The 16,142-nt window shown below is 34.3% G+C and overlaps 1 protein-coding gene across 1 annotated transcript in view; it reads right to left on the bottom strand.

The window, feature by feature from the left end:
- Positions 1-16,142, bottom strand: part of SLC30A7 (solute carrier family 30 member 7) — a 74,418-nt gene that overhangs the window by 43,810 nt on the left and 14,466 nt on the right. Inside the window, exons 4-7 of the mRNA XM_008518788.2 lie at positions 12,266-12,353; positions 11,448-11,574; positions 6,876-7,019; positions 3,018-3,068 (exon numbers count right to left, since the gene is read on the bottom strand). Of these exons, the coding sequence (XP_008517010.1) occupies positions 3,018-3,068; positions 6,876-7,019; positions 11,448-11,574; positions 12,266-12,353 (410 nt within the window). The remainder of the gene's footprint in view (positions 1-3,017; positions 3,069-6,875; positions 7,020-11,447; positions 11,575-12,265; positions 12,354-16,142) is intronic.

A 16,142-nucleotide genomic window follows, 5' to 3' on the forward strand; every position in this document is an offset into this window, starting at 1 on the left:
GATGTGGGACGCCACCTCAACCTGGCCCGACAAGCAGTGCCATGTCCGCGCCCAGGATCCAAACCAGCAAAACCCCAGGCTGCCGAAGCAGAGCATGCAAACTCAACCACTTGGCCACGGAGCCGGCCCCTATAAAATATATTTTTGACTTTTAATAATTAAATATCAAACTGGTAGGATACTGATATTCTACTACCCAACAACCTAGATATAGCATGATACTGTGATTTATAATTAGAAATATATATTTGGTCTTTGTCCCTGTTTCTGGCACAGAGTTCCTAAAACACTTGGAATTTCCTAAGTGATGAGAATGACACAGGCATCTCTAGTCAATGTTAATGAGGTGACTCTGGACCACACCTAAGGAGAAGCAACCACGTGATATTAGAGGGTTGGAAATTTCAGTCCCACCCTCCTGACTTCTGACCTCTTGGTGTCGGAGAATTGTTTGCTGGTATGTGGGGAAACCCCTTCCATCAGAATTGAGTGCAGAATATTAGTTAGTGATCACAAGTGGGATCAGAGACAGAACTCATTAAATATTAACATCTAATAATTGATAGTTGACTGGAAAACCATCAAAAAATGTCAAGAAGGAGATTGAAAATACATTATTTCTAAAAAGACTTAGCTAAGACAATAAATCATTTAACATTTAGATCCTTACTAGGTAAAATTTAACGTACAAGAAAACTGTCTCCTGAACAAACTTCAACCATATGTTGCTAAAAACAGAACATTCTTCAATAGCACCAATTATTCTATCTGAAAAGAAATACCTAATGTGTAAAAAGCATGTGTCTACTTTAGAAATACTTATTTTCCTTTTTTATTATTCACTGGACAAATTAAAGGCAAAGCATTTATTTCTCAAGTGTCAAACATAGATTTACTGAAACTTGAAAAGACTTTTAATAATTTAAAAACAGACTATTAATGAGTCCCATGGAACCTTAATGTGCTCTAGGAAAATATGCTTCAATTCACGTGGTACTGTGGAGTATTACATCAATTATTATAGCAAATACAACTCACTCCTCAGTAACTGATATACTTTTCATTTGTATAGAGTATTGACCTTTATAACAATTCTTCAAAACGCTCATGGGTCTCTTTTCTATAACAAAAATAATATTATGCCAGAAACTTCCTCATAGAAAAAAATTTTTTTTCTCTAGGGTATCACAAGTAGCAAAGAAATAAATAGATTTATAAGTATTGGGATCACATTAAGTTTTAAAAATAAGACTGGAGGAAAATGCACATTGAAGTAGATTGAGGGTCCTTAAGATTCAAAAGTCTTAAGTGACATGATTTCAAACCTTTATATTCTTTAATCAGTGTTTTGATAGAATCAGAAATGAAAATAGCTCTAAACACTGAAAGGAAAAAGAAAAGAATCATTTGCTCTTCACTTTTCTTTGATTGAAAAGTCCCTGGCTGCATCTTATTTGCTGACCTGAAAACTGGTTTTATTAGGAAATGTCATTAATTATCTAAGCCCTTCTTACTTTCGAGAACTCTTAAGAAAAATCACTAAAGAAAGAAATCTAAACAGACATGTTTAATTTATATAAAAGTTGAAAGCCTTACAAGACCTGATAGGATACTCATAATCTAACTGCCCAAGAACCTAGAAAGCCAGGGGTCACATTGAAGATGCAGCAAATAACTGAAAAATTCAGCTAACTCAGTTTCCATGCATGAGTATCTATGTGACAAAATTTTAATGCCAGGCAGTTAACCCTATCCTTCAGCTATCTCCTACTAGGCTGTTTCAGCCACCATAAATTGATGGATACTCAGAAAACATAAACTGATTTTCGCAACAGTCTGTATAAAAGATAATTAGGAAGGCAAATCTAACCTCCCTTCCCTCAGCTTGTGATGATTTCCAAAACTAAAAATAAACTCATTATCAAGACTAATTTATAGCATTGAATATAGATGCATTACATACGCATGATTACACGCTATTTCAGCAAATGCCATTCTAAAACAATTCAATATATTTTGCAAATGAAAAACTAGTGACTGGAAGACACATTTAAGCCTCTTGAAATAAATTCCTCAGAGTGGAGGAACATATTCATATTGAAATAATAAAAAGCAAGAGCTATATCAAGAAACAGAGAGAAAAAGAAGCGCTGTAGAGATTGGATCACAAGCTACTGAGAAAGTCAAACTGAAGTCAAAAGTTAATAAAGGCAGGAAGAAGTGGAGCTGGGAATTAGGAAACCTTGCCAACAAAGTTTACATGCTAATTCAGAGCCAAAGACTGGTTCACATCTCAAAAAAGAAACTACGATAGTTCAGAGACAAGACTGGGTTTTTCCTGGCTTGTAAAATTTTGTAATGTATCATTTTACATGATAGGTAAGCTCCTCTTTAGGTACCATCATTTGATGTCTATGGATATGACCGAGGTCTCACTTTGCCTACATTAAAAAAATATATAATAAATTTTATTTTTGAGAGCAGTTTTAGGTTCATAGTAAAACTGAGGTGAAGATACAGAGATTTCCAAAATACCCCCATCCCAACTTACGCATAGCCTCTCCCATTGTCCACATCCCTCACCAGAGTAGTTTTCGTTACAACTGATGAAACTACATTGACACATCATCATCACCCAAAGTCCATAGTTTACATTAGGGTTCACTCCTGGTATTGTGTACATTCTTTGGGTTTGGATGTTATTACATTTTTAGCACTAAATTTTTCCACAACATAAATACATATTGAATATTATTCTTGGAAAAATTATTTAATAATCCTACAAAGGCAAACATACTACTATGGTGCTACTATAGTCACTGGCATGAGTATTATTTATATTTAAGCAGTATAGTTTCTGAATATTTTAACTGTATATATAAAAAAATCAGTAGGAAGGCTAAAATTTTAAACATAAATGGTATGCTATCTATTTTTCTTAAAGGAAAACTTCAGACAAATCAAAACTATGAAACCAGTTTCATAAAACTGAGAATTATACAAATTCCTTGTCATACCTTGTAAAATCTGTCGGCTGGGTCCTGTTGTTTCTTTTAAGGAGGGACCATCTGCAGAGAGTTAAGTTAAATTATTTTAAAACATGTCTTCAATTCCTGATTCAATTTTTACAATTCAGAGTACTTTTCATTCAAATGTATCACGAAGGCTGCATGACTATATAACCATATCAGACCTACAAAATTATTTTTTTAATTTAATGGAGATAGACATGGCAATTTCAAAATGCATCAGAGTACAGAGTATTTAGGAAATTATTATATTAAGCAATCTGGTAAGATAAAAATACAGTAAATTAAAAACAGTGTGAATGTCTTCTAACATTCATAACATACCTTCTATAGCTTGTTATGCTAATTTTACAAGTGGAAAATTGAATAAAAACAAAACCACTGCTTGAAGTTATTAAGAAGTCCAAGAAATGAAGCCAGGACAGCATTCAGGAAAACTGGACTATGGCAACAGCTTCTAGATGGGCGTGGCAAGCTTTTCACACAGAAGAGATAAAAATACGTTTTCATTTTGCCTTTATGATGAGAAAAATACTGCAATTTTTGAATTTGAAGATTGCTAATCAGCTTTAACATCGAAGTAGAAAATATGGGTAAAGAATGTAAAAGATTAGCAAAATTCGTTAAAAGGGATCATCAAGAGGACTGAAAGATTTCTTATCATGACTAACAGGAAGCCTGCCTGCCTGGGGTCGTAGTTCTTGGCCCACAGCACCAAAGAGCTGACATACCCTTATAACTACAGCTTTGTTAGAACACTGTAACAACGTCAAGAGGTATAAAAGCATAAGGCTGCACAATGATTTCTGTCTGGATATGGCACTGCTGTGTGGGGAGTAAGATGTAGCTACCTTGAAAATCCTGCTGATGGTCAAAAGTGTAACTATTCTAAAAATCCAGCTCCTAATCAAGGCACCAGATTTCAATCTATAGGTAGCAGGTCCAGATAGTCATTTTTGACATAATTATTTTAAAAGGTATATTCTGCCATACTAATATAACAGCTATATAAGACAATGTAACTCTCATCTACATAAAATCTGAAAGTCTTTCTAGATATAAAATTTATCTGTAGCAGAGACTGGCTAGTTGCTTACAGACCCATTTCTTCTTCCTCTTTGATAAACAACTAAACTACACTTACCAGGCTCCCCTGAGTTAGGTGGTATATGTGACTGAGTTGTAAACAAAGAAATATGATAGGGGCCAGCCCAGTGGTGCAGCAGTTAAGTTCACAAGTTCTGCTTCAGCGGCCCAGGGTTCGCTGGTTTGGATGCCGGGTGCGGACATGGCACCACTTGGCAAGCCATGCTGTGGTGGGCGTCCCATATAAAGTGGAGGAAGATGGGCATGGATATTAGCTCAGGGCCAGTCTGCCTCAGCAAAAAGAGGAGGATTGGCAGGAGATATTAGGTCAGGGCTGATCTTCCTCAAAAAAAAAAAAAAAGAAAAAGAAATATGATATGTAAACCACTTCCAGGCTTGTAAGAGTACCCCACATTATCTTTTATGTACTCTATCTCTAGCTAGACGCAGAGAATGCAGGGGTGAATTCCAAGGGTGAAGAATCCCACTAATGGAAAGAACCTGGATCCCTGAATTGCCGTGAGGAACAGAGCCCCCCAGCCCTCTACACTATCAACCCAACAGCAAGATATAAATCTTTACTGCTAAGTCACTCTGATATGAGCAGTTAAAACAAACAAAAACAGCCAGCTTTACTCAAAGTGCAACATTCAAATAAATATGAAGCTCACAATATTTCCCAATGAGACTATAATGTCTCACAGGCAAAATGGAATCATGGCCCTGTTGGTTTTGTATTCTCCGATTGTCTTATATAATACTGACGGCAGAATAACAGTTAAGAGCAGATTTTAGAGTCAGGTTCCCTGTGTTTGAAGCCTAGCATTTCCATTTAGTAGTTTCTATGATCTCTAGCATTTCCATTTAGTAGTTTCTATGATCTCTTTGTGCCCTGATGTCATGCCAATTCTTCTTTCCCACTTACCCTTCTCCCTCTTGACCAAAAAAGGGCTACCTTTCACCTATCTAGAATCTTACTGCAGCGGATTGCCCAGGGTATTAGAAGAAATCTAGGGCAACAAACAGGGCTCAACTGCAAATGTTGCTTGTAACGTTAGAAAAGTAATGACTCTACGGCTAGCAAATCTTTTTGTAAGCAACACGGTTTCCAATTCTCTGCTTTTAATAAAATGTAGGAATTTGCTAATGAAACTGTTAATTAATAGATCACAAAAATAATTTTTAAGAATAGAAAGCACTGTAAATAATTTTTAATAATACCTCATTATGTAATTTTTGGAATGTAATTCTGAAAGTGTTCAAAGAACTGAGTGAAAGTGCTCTAACAGAATTACTTCTAATTAAGGTTTCTTAGTACTTACATTGTAAAGATGAAAAATAGGAACACAATTGATGCCAAAACCTGTTTTACACTAACAATTGTTATTTATCCAAAACTAACTGGAAAAAAAAAAAAAGGAGCTCCAATCATTAGGATACATATTTCAAATAAAATGTTGCTTTTTTAAGGTTATATATGTATCAAAATTTGAAAATAGAATTATTTTTATTGACTTTGTACTAGTAAAAATTACAATAACTCCATCCAAAAGAAAGGTTTACTGCTAAGTCTTCTGTCCCTAGGAAATAAAAAATTTACATATGTATACGTATTTTATTGCCAGGAAGTATAACAGATGATCAATTAAAGATTTAACACAAATATAATCCATTATTATAACATTCTGGAAAGGAAATGGAATGGAAATAAGAATTCAAGGAGAAAAAGGATACTGTAAAATTTATAACTGTTTACACGTTTTTGAATGAGTAACAGTGGGCCTCAATCACTAAGGTATTTTAGATACTACTGAATATATTCAATAGAGTAATACAGAAATTTCATTCTAAAATATTATCTACAATGTGTCAGAAGTTATATTCTTTGCAATTATTTAAACAAATTTTTTTTAGAAATCATCTTAAAAATGTATGAGGGATACACAATTTTCAAAAATTGTTTTGAGATGCATGTGAGCAAAACTTAAGAAAAGCAAGGTTTTAAAGCAGATCGATGTAATAGTTACAAAAATGTAGCAAATTTTAGAGACTTAAAAATTAAGGAGTTAGTACTCAATCTCCAAGCGCCCTTTCATATCTTCACATCTAAAGCTTTAAGATTCTATGTGGCAAGTACAGACAATATTTAAGCATATAATTTATTTAAAATTAATCAAATTGTATCACCTAAGCAGCTTCTATTAATCTATACTCTAAAATTTCATGAATAAACTGTTTAAAATATAATTTTAAAATAAAATATTAAGTCGAAAAATGTCTTATAATTTAGTGCCCAATGTTATGTAAGTTAGAACATAAAGATAGCTAAGGGAACGTAGACATAAATCAGATGATATCAAAATTACAATGAAAACGTGAAAAATTGAAAACCTCTGTTGTGTTTTTATAAGTCTCTCTCTCTCTCTCTCTATAGCACAAAAGGCCTCATCATGCTTTAAAAAAATCATGACTTTCATGTGCTAAAATGCAATTGTTCCTCATTCACTCACACTCACTTAAAATAGTGGCATTTTATTATGATACAGTCCCTGAAAAAAAGCTATATCGACTGCCTTATACCAAGTTAATTTCATTATATACTAAAAATGAACTAGCCCTGGGAACCATTTAGTCTGATTCATTAGAAAGTAAGTTGATTGTAGTATCTTTTTAACAGACTGTATCAACTAGGAAAAGTAATCTACACCATTCTGTTTCTTTGGAAGGTTGTCCATTTGAAAGTCTTTAGGCTGTACTCACCATGAGAATGAAAGTGTCCATGGCCATGACCATGATCATGGCTATGTGCAGCACCATGTTTCAATTCATGACTATGGCAATGATCTCCATGGCCATGCACCTGATCCAGAGCACCGTTGAAGAGGGAATGACTGTGTCCATGGCCTAAAAAACAGAGTGTTACGACAAAAGGTATGTAAAATACATTATTTAATGGTTACAATAATACTGATATTAGTGAAAAGAATTAGCTTTAAAACCAGATTAATTCAATAAACATTTACTTGTGAAAAGTGTCATCGATTGATTAAAACAATACTGAGTTCCTACTATGGAGTACAGAAAGGAAATGAAAGCATGGAGGGAAGTGGCAGACATTACTGGAGATGAAAATAAGTGAGAAGTGAGAAACATTTAAGAGATTAGATGTGATTTATTCATTCAAGAAATATCTATTTGGAATACATTATGTTACAGACACCATTTTAGGCACTGGGGATAATGCAGTGAATGACACAGACAAAAATCTTGGCCAAAACTTTGCAAAGTACCATTACACACACTAACATAGATAAAACAAGATGCATGCATATGGTCACACTGAGGAAGAGTCAAGGAAGCTGCTGCATTTGGTAAAAGGATGAATAAAATTACATTAAAGGAGGCAGAATCCTTAGGAAAAAACAATGCAAAAACCTCTCTCCATAGCAGACCTAAAAACTACTAAACCATCAAAGAAACATCTTATAGCAGCTATTCCAAAGCATAGAAAAAGACTGGATGTTACCTAATTCAAAAATATCACTTATATTCACAAAAATCTTAAATACCAGTAAATCAAATCTAGCATTGCAGTAAATGAAAAATCATGAAAATGGGGAGATCAACTTCCAGAATGGTGAAGAGGAGATGTTGGCAAACTAGCTCTCCCTCTCAAACAATGAAAATATGAGGAACACAACTAAAAATCAACCATTTCAGAACTCTGGAAATTAACCAAAACCATAAAATGAACTGAAAAGCAACTATCCAAGAGAAACCACCAAACCTCAGTAAGGCAGCAGGGTCTTTGATGTTTTCACTTGGGCTTATTCCCATTCCATCTCCTGCCCTAGCTCAGCTGAAAGTTGCCAAAAGCCAGCAGCACCGCATACAATGGAGAGATCTGATTTCTTTCAAAGCTCTGTTAAAAGCACAACCTCCAGAACACAGTCAATATTTTGTTCAAATTTGCAGTTTCCTGAAAAAACCTCTATTTTCAATGGACTCAGAGCTAAGCTCTGAGAATTTAATGACCACACATCACAGGAAATGAATTCCTTCACAGGAAGGAAGTCACTTAAGAAAAATAACAACAACAATCAACTTTGAGAGGAGAGGATGAGGTAATGTGATACCAGAGTTGTTTTAGTATAAAATATCCAATTTTCAACAAAAAAATTGTAAGACATGCAAAGAAAAGAGGAAAGTATGCCACATACACAGGAAAAAAAAACCAGCCAACAGAAAATGTTCCTGAAAGGAAACCAGATTTTGGACTTAACAGACATAGACTTTAAATTAGCTATCACATATATGTTCAAAGAACTAAAGGAAATCATGTCTAAAGACTGACAGTATAACAATGATGACTTACCAATAAAGAATATCAATAAAGAGCTAGAAATTACAAAAAAAGAACCAAACAGAAATTCTGAAGTTAAAAAAAAAATCTAATGACTGATATAAAATAGCCACTTTAGAAGGGCTCCACAACAGATCTGAGCTGCAATAACAGCAAACTTGATGATGGACCAACAGAGATTATCCACTCTGAGGAGTGGGTAAAAAAGAAAATTAAGAAAAGTGAACAGAGCCTTAGAGAGCTACAGAAACCCCAAGTGTACCAAATTAGGCATAATAGGAATCTCAAAAAGAAAAGAGAAAAAAAAAGACAGAAAAAATACTTGAAAAAATAATGGCTGGAAACTCCCCGAATTTGATTAAAAATATTAACCTACACATTCAAGAATCTCAGGAAACTCCAAGTAGAACAAACTCAAACATAGCCAAAACTAGAGACTTCATAATCAAACTGATGAACGGCAAAGAGAAATCTTGAAAGTTGAACAGCAAAATAAAAATGACTTCTTATGTACAGGGGAACTTGAGTGAGATGAACTACTAACTTCTCCACAAAAACCTTGGAGGCCAAAAGACAGTGAGACGACAAAACCAAATGTTAGAAAAAGATTCAACCAAAACTTTAAATTCAACTAAAATCCAATCCAAATCCACACAAAGAAATAAAGAGCTCCAGGAAAGGTAATTATGAAAGAGAGGATAAACATATATTTTCATTTGTAACTCATTTCTTCTCCTATGTGTTTTAAAAGATCATTGCATAAAGCTAAAATTATAAAACTGTACTGATGGGTTTGTAACGTAAAAACATGTAATAATTTGACAATAACAGTACAAAGAAGGAAGGTGGGAATGGGGGTATAATGAAGCAAAGTTTTTCTGTATTATTAAATTACTATTAATCTGAACTAGATTGTTTTAAATTAAGATGTTACTTGTAATCCTCAGGGCAATAATTAAGAAAATAATTCAAAAATATATAAAAGAAACAACAAAAGAATTAAAAAGGTACACTAAAAATATTTCATTTAAAAGACAGGAATCAAGGAATAGAGTAACAAAAAGACAAAAAATATAGGGGCTGGCCCCATGGCCGAGTGGTTAAGTTCCCACACTCCGCTGCAGGCGGCCCAGTGTTTCGTTGGTTTGAATCCTGGGCACGGACACGGCACTGCTCATCAAACCACGCTGAGGCAGCGTCCCACATGCCACAACTAGAAGGACCCACAACGAAGAATATACAACTATGTACTGGGGGGTTTGGGAGAGAAAAAGGAAAAAATAAAATCTTAAAAAAAAAAAGACAAAATACGTAGAAAAAAATATTAAAATGGCAGATGTAATTACCTACCTTAGTGGTAATTACATGAAATGTAAATTGCTTAAACACTCCAATCAAAAGGCAGAGATTGTCGAAACTGATAAAAAAAATTATGACCCAGCTATATTCTGTCTACATGAGATATACTTTAGATTCGAAGATACAAACAAGTTGAAAGTCACAAAACAGAAAAAAGTATATATACCATGCGAGTTGTAAAAAAAGAAAAAGAAGAACAGCTATCATAGTATCAGACAAAACAGACTATAAACCAAAAACTATTGTGAGAGAAAAAGAAAAACATCTTATAATAGCAGACTCAATCTGTCAGAAAGATATAATGATAATAAAAATATGTGCACTAAACAACACAGCTACAAAATACATGAACCAAAAACTAAAAAAATTGACTGGAAAAATAAACAGTTCAACAATACTAGTTGGAGACTTCAATAACCTACTAGGCAGAAGACCAACAAGGAAACAGAAGATTGAACAACTATGAACAAATTAGACCTAACAGACATCTACAGAACACTCCATCCAACAACAGCAGAATATATATTCTTCTCAAGTACACATGAACATTCTCCAGGATAGCCCAAATGTTAGGTCATAAAACAAGACTCAATAAATTGAAAAAAAAATTGAAATCATAAAAAAAGTATGTCTGGGGCTGGCCTGGTGGCACAGCAGTTAAGTTTGCACATTCTGCTTCTTGGTGGCCTAGGGTTTGCCAGTTTGGATCCCCGGTGCGGACATGGCACCGCTTGGCAAAAGCCATGCTGTGGCAGGCGTCCCACGTCTAAAGTAGAGGAAGATGGGCATGGACGTTAGCTCAGGGCCAGTCTTCCTCAGCAAAAAGAGGAGGATTGGCAGTAGTTAGCTCAGGGCTAATCTTCCTCCAAAAAAAAAAGTATGTCATCTGATCACAACGCAATTAAATTAGAAATCAACAACAGAAGAAAATTAGGAAAATTCACAAATATGAGAAAATTAAAAAACACACTCCTAAATAACCACTTTGAGATGAACCAAAATTTAAATTTAAATAGCCACATGTGACTAATGGCCACTGTAAAGGACAGCACAACTCTGGAAACACTTGCAAGTGTTCACAAGGATATGCTTTATGTGGAATAGTGACAAACTAGAAATGACGTGAAGCCTATCCATACAAGCCTTGTTAAATAAACCATGGTAACCCACATCACAGAGTTTTATGTGTCTGTTAACAAGAAAAGGTAGATAGATGTATATCAAATAGAAGGATCTCAAAGACAGACTGTATAGTAAATTTCATACCCACATACACTATAATTTTTTAGTAACTAGATTTGTCTTGTGGTTTTTGAGTTTACTTGTTTGTCTTATATAAATGGTATCATACTACACAGATGAGCTACAGAGGTCTGAAAGGATCCACACCAAACTGCTAACATGTGTAACTCTGAGAAGGCGCCGAGATGGAGGGGCATGGAGAAGTGGGAGGGACACTTCAGGAAGACATTAATAAGAGTCTATCAACAGATTACTTTTGTTATTAAAAACCAATTTAGAGTTTAATTTTAAAAATTATCAATTTTCAAAAATGAATAATTACGACAGAAACCAGAAAATGAAGAAACAAAGGGCTCTAACCATCATACCAGAGCCGTGAGAATGTCCATGACCTCCATGCTTGAAAACAAATATTCCTATGAGGTTTACCACAAACCCAAGAATTGAAACAAGAAGCAGTCTTTCATGGTGTACATCTGGAGGGGCTAACGCTCTCTAGAAAACACATAATACAAACAAATTGCATTGATAAAATTTCTGAGTGCTCAACTGGTAAAAACAAAAAGCAATTTTTTAAAATTTTTAGTTATTTTTAGAATTAAAATCACTCCAAAAATATCCGCCAAAGCAGTTTATAGAAATAAAACCAGTGCTCACATACTGCAGAAAAGGTTAGGTTAACAATTAACGATTATTAAATAAACAGAAATATTTAAAAGCATGAAGATTTGGTCTAAAACCCATCCTTCCTGGGTATCTTAAAATACGGCTGTTCATTTTAAATTTGTTAATGTTTACATTTTCTCTTTATTTGTTTCAATATACCAAATATTAAAGATTCATTGGCAAAACTCTCAGTTTCTATTTTAAGAACTCTTTCCAATGGACCTCACCACACAGCCTGTGCCTTTACTTTTAATAGTGTCAACACTTCATTCACAGCTTGTAAAACAATATTACTGAATTGTTTTTGATTCCAAGCAGTTTCACATATACTTAATTTTTTCAATTATTTTGTAAGCTCCTGTACACACACAAAATAGTAATATTTTATCTAGTCTAATACTGTTATCAATAAATACTTAATGATAGTGTAAAACACACTTCTATCACATGTATCTTTATTTAATAAACATTTGCATGACACAAAATGTTATTTATAGACTCTAATCATTATCTACTATACCTCAACTCCTTCTGAGAAAATAAAAAAAGCAGTGAAGATCAAAAACAGGCCATTGACAAAGCCAGCCAGAACTTCCGCTCTAACATACCTAAAGAAGAGCAAAGCAAACAACTGAATTATTCACTTATTTCTTAAAAATCAAATACTAAATCTACATATGTTCCGAGATTCTAAAACATATTATATGGTTATAAGTGGCCAGCAAAGTCCCAGTATTTAAAGTATAGTATGTTTTATTGTACATATAATGTAAAAATAAGGAAATGAATTTAATTATTATGAATTATGTTTAACAGCAGAATGCCATAAAATATACAGATTTCTATAAGCCAATCAGAAGAACTTCTTAGAGTAAGTAGGTTTTATAAAGACCTTTCACAGAAATGCAAATCTCAAGTTGTCAATGGAGAAAGAAGGACAGGACCAGACAAATGAGCAAAGAAGGAAGGATCCAAAGATAAAAAGTAGAAGAAAAACGCTTGAAAAAGGGGTTTCTTATAACTTATTAATTCCCTCTTTTCTAAGAACTCCTGGAGCTTTCTGCTTTGTACCTTTCAGCTTTCAAATCCTTGGAAAGTGAAGCTTTCATCTGAAGGAAAATAAAATTATTTCTGAATTATCCTAGAGACAACTTGAGATTTATACTTCTATCACTCTTTTTCTAAGATTAATAAATTTAGCAAAAACTTTTCAGTTATCTATTTTTAGAATCAATTATAGCCTCACATAATTCTAATTAAACTATTTTTAAAATACCTCTTTTTTTTCCATGGACTTCTGAAGCTTTCTGCTTCCTACCTGTGTGAAGCATTGAGGAAAGATTTTATTTTTCCATAAGGTATATTTGGCTTAGTTAAAGTCATTAGAAACAACTTTAACTTGGCAGTTTTACACATTAAATTATTCAAAGGGTACCGACAGCAGTTAATCACTCTGATCCCTAATATAATAGGAGCCTCAAAAATACTTTTTCTAGATTTCTATGTTAACTTCCAGATAATACAATTTTTACTGTAAAGATATTTTTAAAGTAAAGAGAACAAACTCTTTAAAATGTACTCTATCCAGTTGTGTTAGAGCTTGTCCTGTCAACATAGCATATATTGCTACACTCAGAAATAACACATTTTTCTACCTGCCAACACATACAAATGAATTAAATTAATACATTATTTGTCAAAGCATATACTTTTTTTCTGGACAAAGTTTATTAAATTCAAGGAATTCACAGCCTGTTTTCCAGAACCCATACTTAGGAATTTATCTAACATATCAGCAGGGTTACTGCCCCCAAAATAAAAAGCACTTTCATTTAACCCACCCTTCTAATCCCATGGCTAATACTTGATTGAAAGCCTTTTGTCCTTGAGTTCCACTTGATTTCCAGATTAAAGGCAAGAATGTTTTTCAGGCATTTTTTTGTCCCTAATGCCTAGCTTAGTAAGTAGGTGCTCCATAAATTCTGAGAAATTGTTGGACTACAGTGATTTAATTAGGTTTAATGTATTTGCTAAACTTGGTTGCAGAATTAAAACGAAAAACTTGTGAAAACTAGACCTACTTTGCCTTTACAAATGACTATGTTTACTTAGACAGCGTGAGTCTTGGAATTAAAACATATAATTCATGAATGTGCTATTGCCTAATTAAGTACAATGGTTATCTCAATTCTTTAGCTAGGGCAAAAAAAGATACAAGTGTATGTACATACGTATATATGCGTGTACATATGTATCTATCCAGCTATCAGATGTATATTACCTTATGCTGGCTTTGCTATTTCAAAAGCAGGAGTGCGACAAAGCACAGAGACGACTTTTATATAAAGAAATACTGAAAAGTCTTTGCTGCCTCTCACATTCCTCCTATTGTTTTTTCTGCTGCAGTCACTCTGCTATTGTGATCATAATAATTGGGGGTTTCGGGATTCATCCCCAGGCTTAGCCTATTCAGTGCCATTTTGAGGCACTCCTATTTTACTACTGCTGCTACTTACCACTATAGCAATTATTAATAGTTTCAAATGTTACATCAGTTTTCCCCTAATTTTTCTCTTCTCAAAAGAAAAAAAAAGCAAATAAGGAAAAGACAGGATAAGAAATTTAAAAGTAGCAAGAATATTACTCTCTTATATCAACTAGTTAAAGCTGAATAGTAAAACCTGCTCTAGCACTGAAAGTATTCAAAGCTATTCCTAAAAACCATCTCATATCAGGAGACTACGCATTCTAAACAGAAAACAATAGATACCCCAAGAATGAAGGAACTGAGGGGAATTCTTATAGTCACTTAGTGTTGATCCAGAAAGATTGTTGAATAAGATATTCCAATTGGATTTTTGATATACAATATATATGAATTACTAATTTTCCAACACAAAATAACTTTACAGACAATCTTTCCTTAATGATTCAAAATATACTTAAGAAACTTGATTATATAGTGAGATAAAAATGTTCCTTTCTGAGCTTTCAAGCTGCGTGAATTTATAGATATATAGGATCTCTTGTTATATACTATAAAAACAGTATAATTAGTATTTTTGTCTTACTTTTTATAATTTCACGAGTAACCATATCACTTTGGACATACCCCAAATCAGCAAGTTCTGTCACAGAAATTCATCTCTCTCTCTTTTAGCACTTGTCACAATGTATAGTTAAGGTATTTTTACAGAACTATTTCCCCATCAGACTAGAAGTTCCCCAAAGGCAGAAGCCATATGTTATTCATCTTTATAACATTAGAAGTAGCAAGGACTCGACTCATAGTGCGCCCTCAATAAATATCTGAAGAGAACAAGAGCGTGTGCAAGAAAGAGAGAGTGTGTGCTTGCTCAAGAACAGAAGCAAAGCTGGAGAGAAAGAGGAAGTAACGAAGGAGCACAAGTAAGAGAGAACAAGGGGCATAAGAGACAGTGCACCTAAGAGGGTGGATGTGAACAAGAGAGGGAGAGAACAAGACAGTGCACAGAGAAGGGGCGCTCAGGGAAGAAGAATCAGTGATAGAAGGATGGAGAGACTGGGAAAGGAAGAGAAGAAAGAACTAGAGCTGAGGAGGTTAAGAGAGAGGGAGAGAAAGAATAAGAAAGCCTGAGAGAGACAACAGTAAAGGGTAGACAGAGGAAGCAGGAGAAAAGAAAAAATGCGAGACAAGACGTAAGGGGGAGAGAAAGAGAGGAAGGGGAGAGTAGAAGGGAGACGGAGAGAGGAAGACCATGAGCACGGGCCCAAGTAACTAGAAAGAACAAGAGAGGGAGAAAGGAGTTTAGCGGAGATGAGAGAGAGAAAATGAGTATGAAGATGGGGACAAGAAAATAGGAAAGACAGTGAAGAAAGGAGAGATTCGAAGAGAGCACTTACAAAGGAGAGGCAGGGAAGGGCAAAAAGACAGAGTCAGCAAGCAAGCAGGGGAGAGAGAAAAGCAGGAAAGAGCTCCCAAAAAAGCCCACTCAGGTACAGTAAATCAAATAATGGAAACTCCATCGCTTCCTTCAATCAGAGATGGCAACAGCAAACTCTGCCTCTAAGGGTGCTAGGCTCAGAAGTGAGACCAGATGTTCCAACATAGTCCCTTCAACACAAAAACACTCCCCAAATATTTGATTAATTATCCAAACTCAGCAAGAGTATGAGAAGCATTTTACATAAAAGCAGAGCTAAAGTGGATATGTGATATAAAACTATACTAAGAAATAAGGATTTTAAATAAATTAACAGCAAAATACGCCTCCAAAGAAAAGAAGAGAGAAACATGAACATCTGCATATACTGAAACTTTTTCTTCCAAAAAAAACAGGTTAAGAGTTGAGAAATTCCCCTACTTAGTAACAATCTCACCTAAAAATTTTTCGTAAAATTAAGATGCCCTACCTCTA

Source organism: Equus przewalskii, chromosome 24 (assembly GCF_037783145.1).
Source record: "Equus przewalskii isolate Varuska chromosome 24, EquPr2, whole genome shotgun sequence".
In the NCBI taxonomy this organism is placed as follows: Eukaryota; Metazoa; Chordata; class Mammalia; order Perissodactyla; family Equidae; genus Equus; species Equus przewalskii.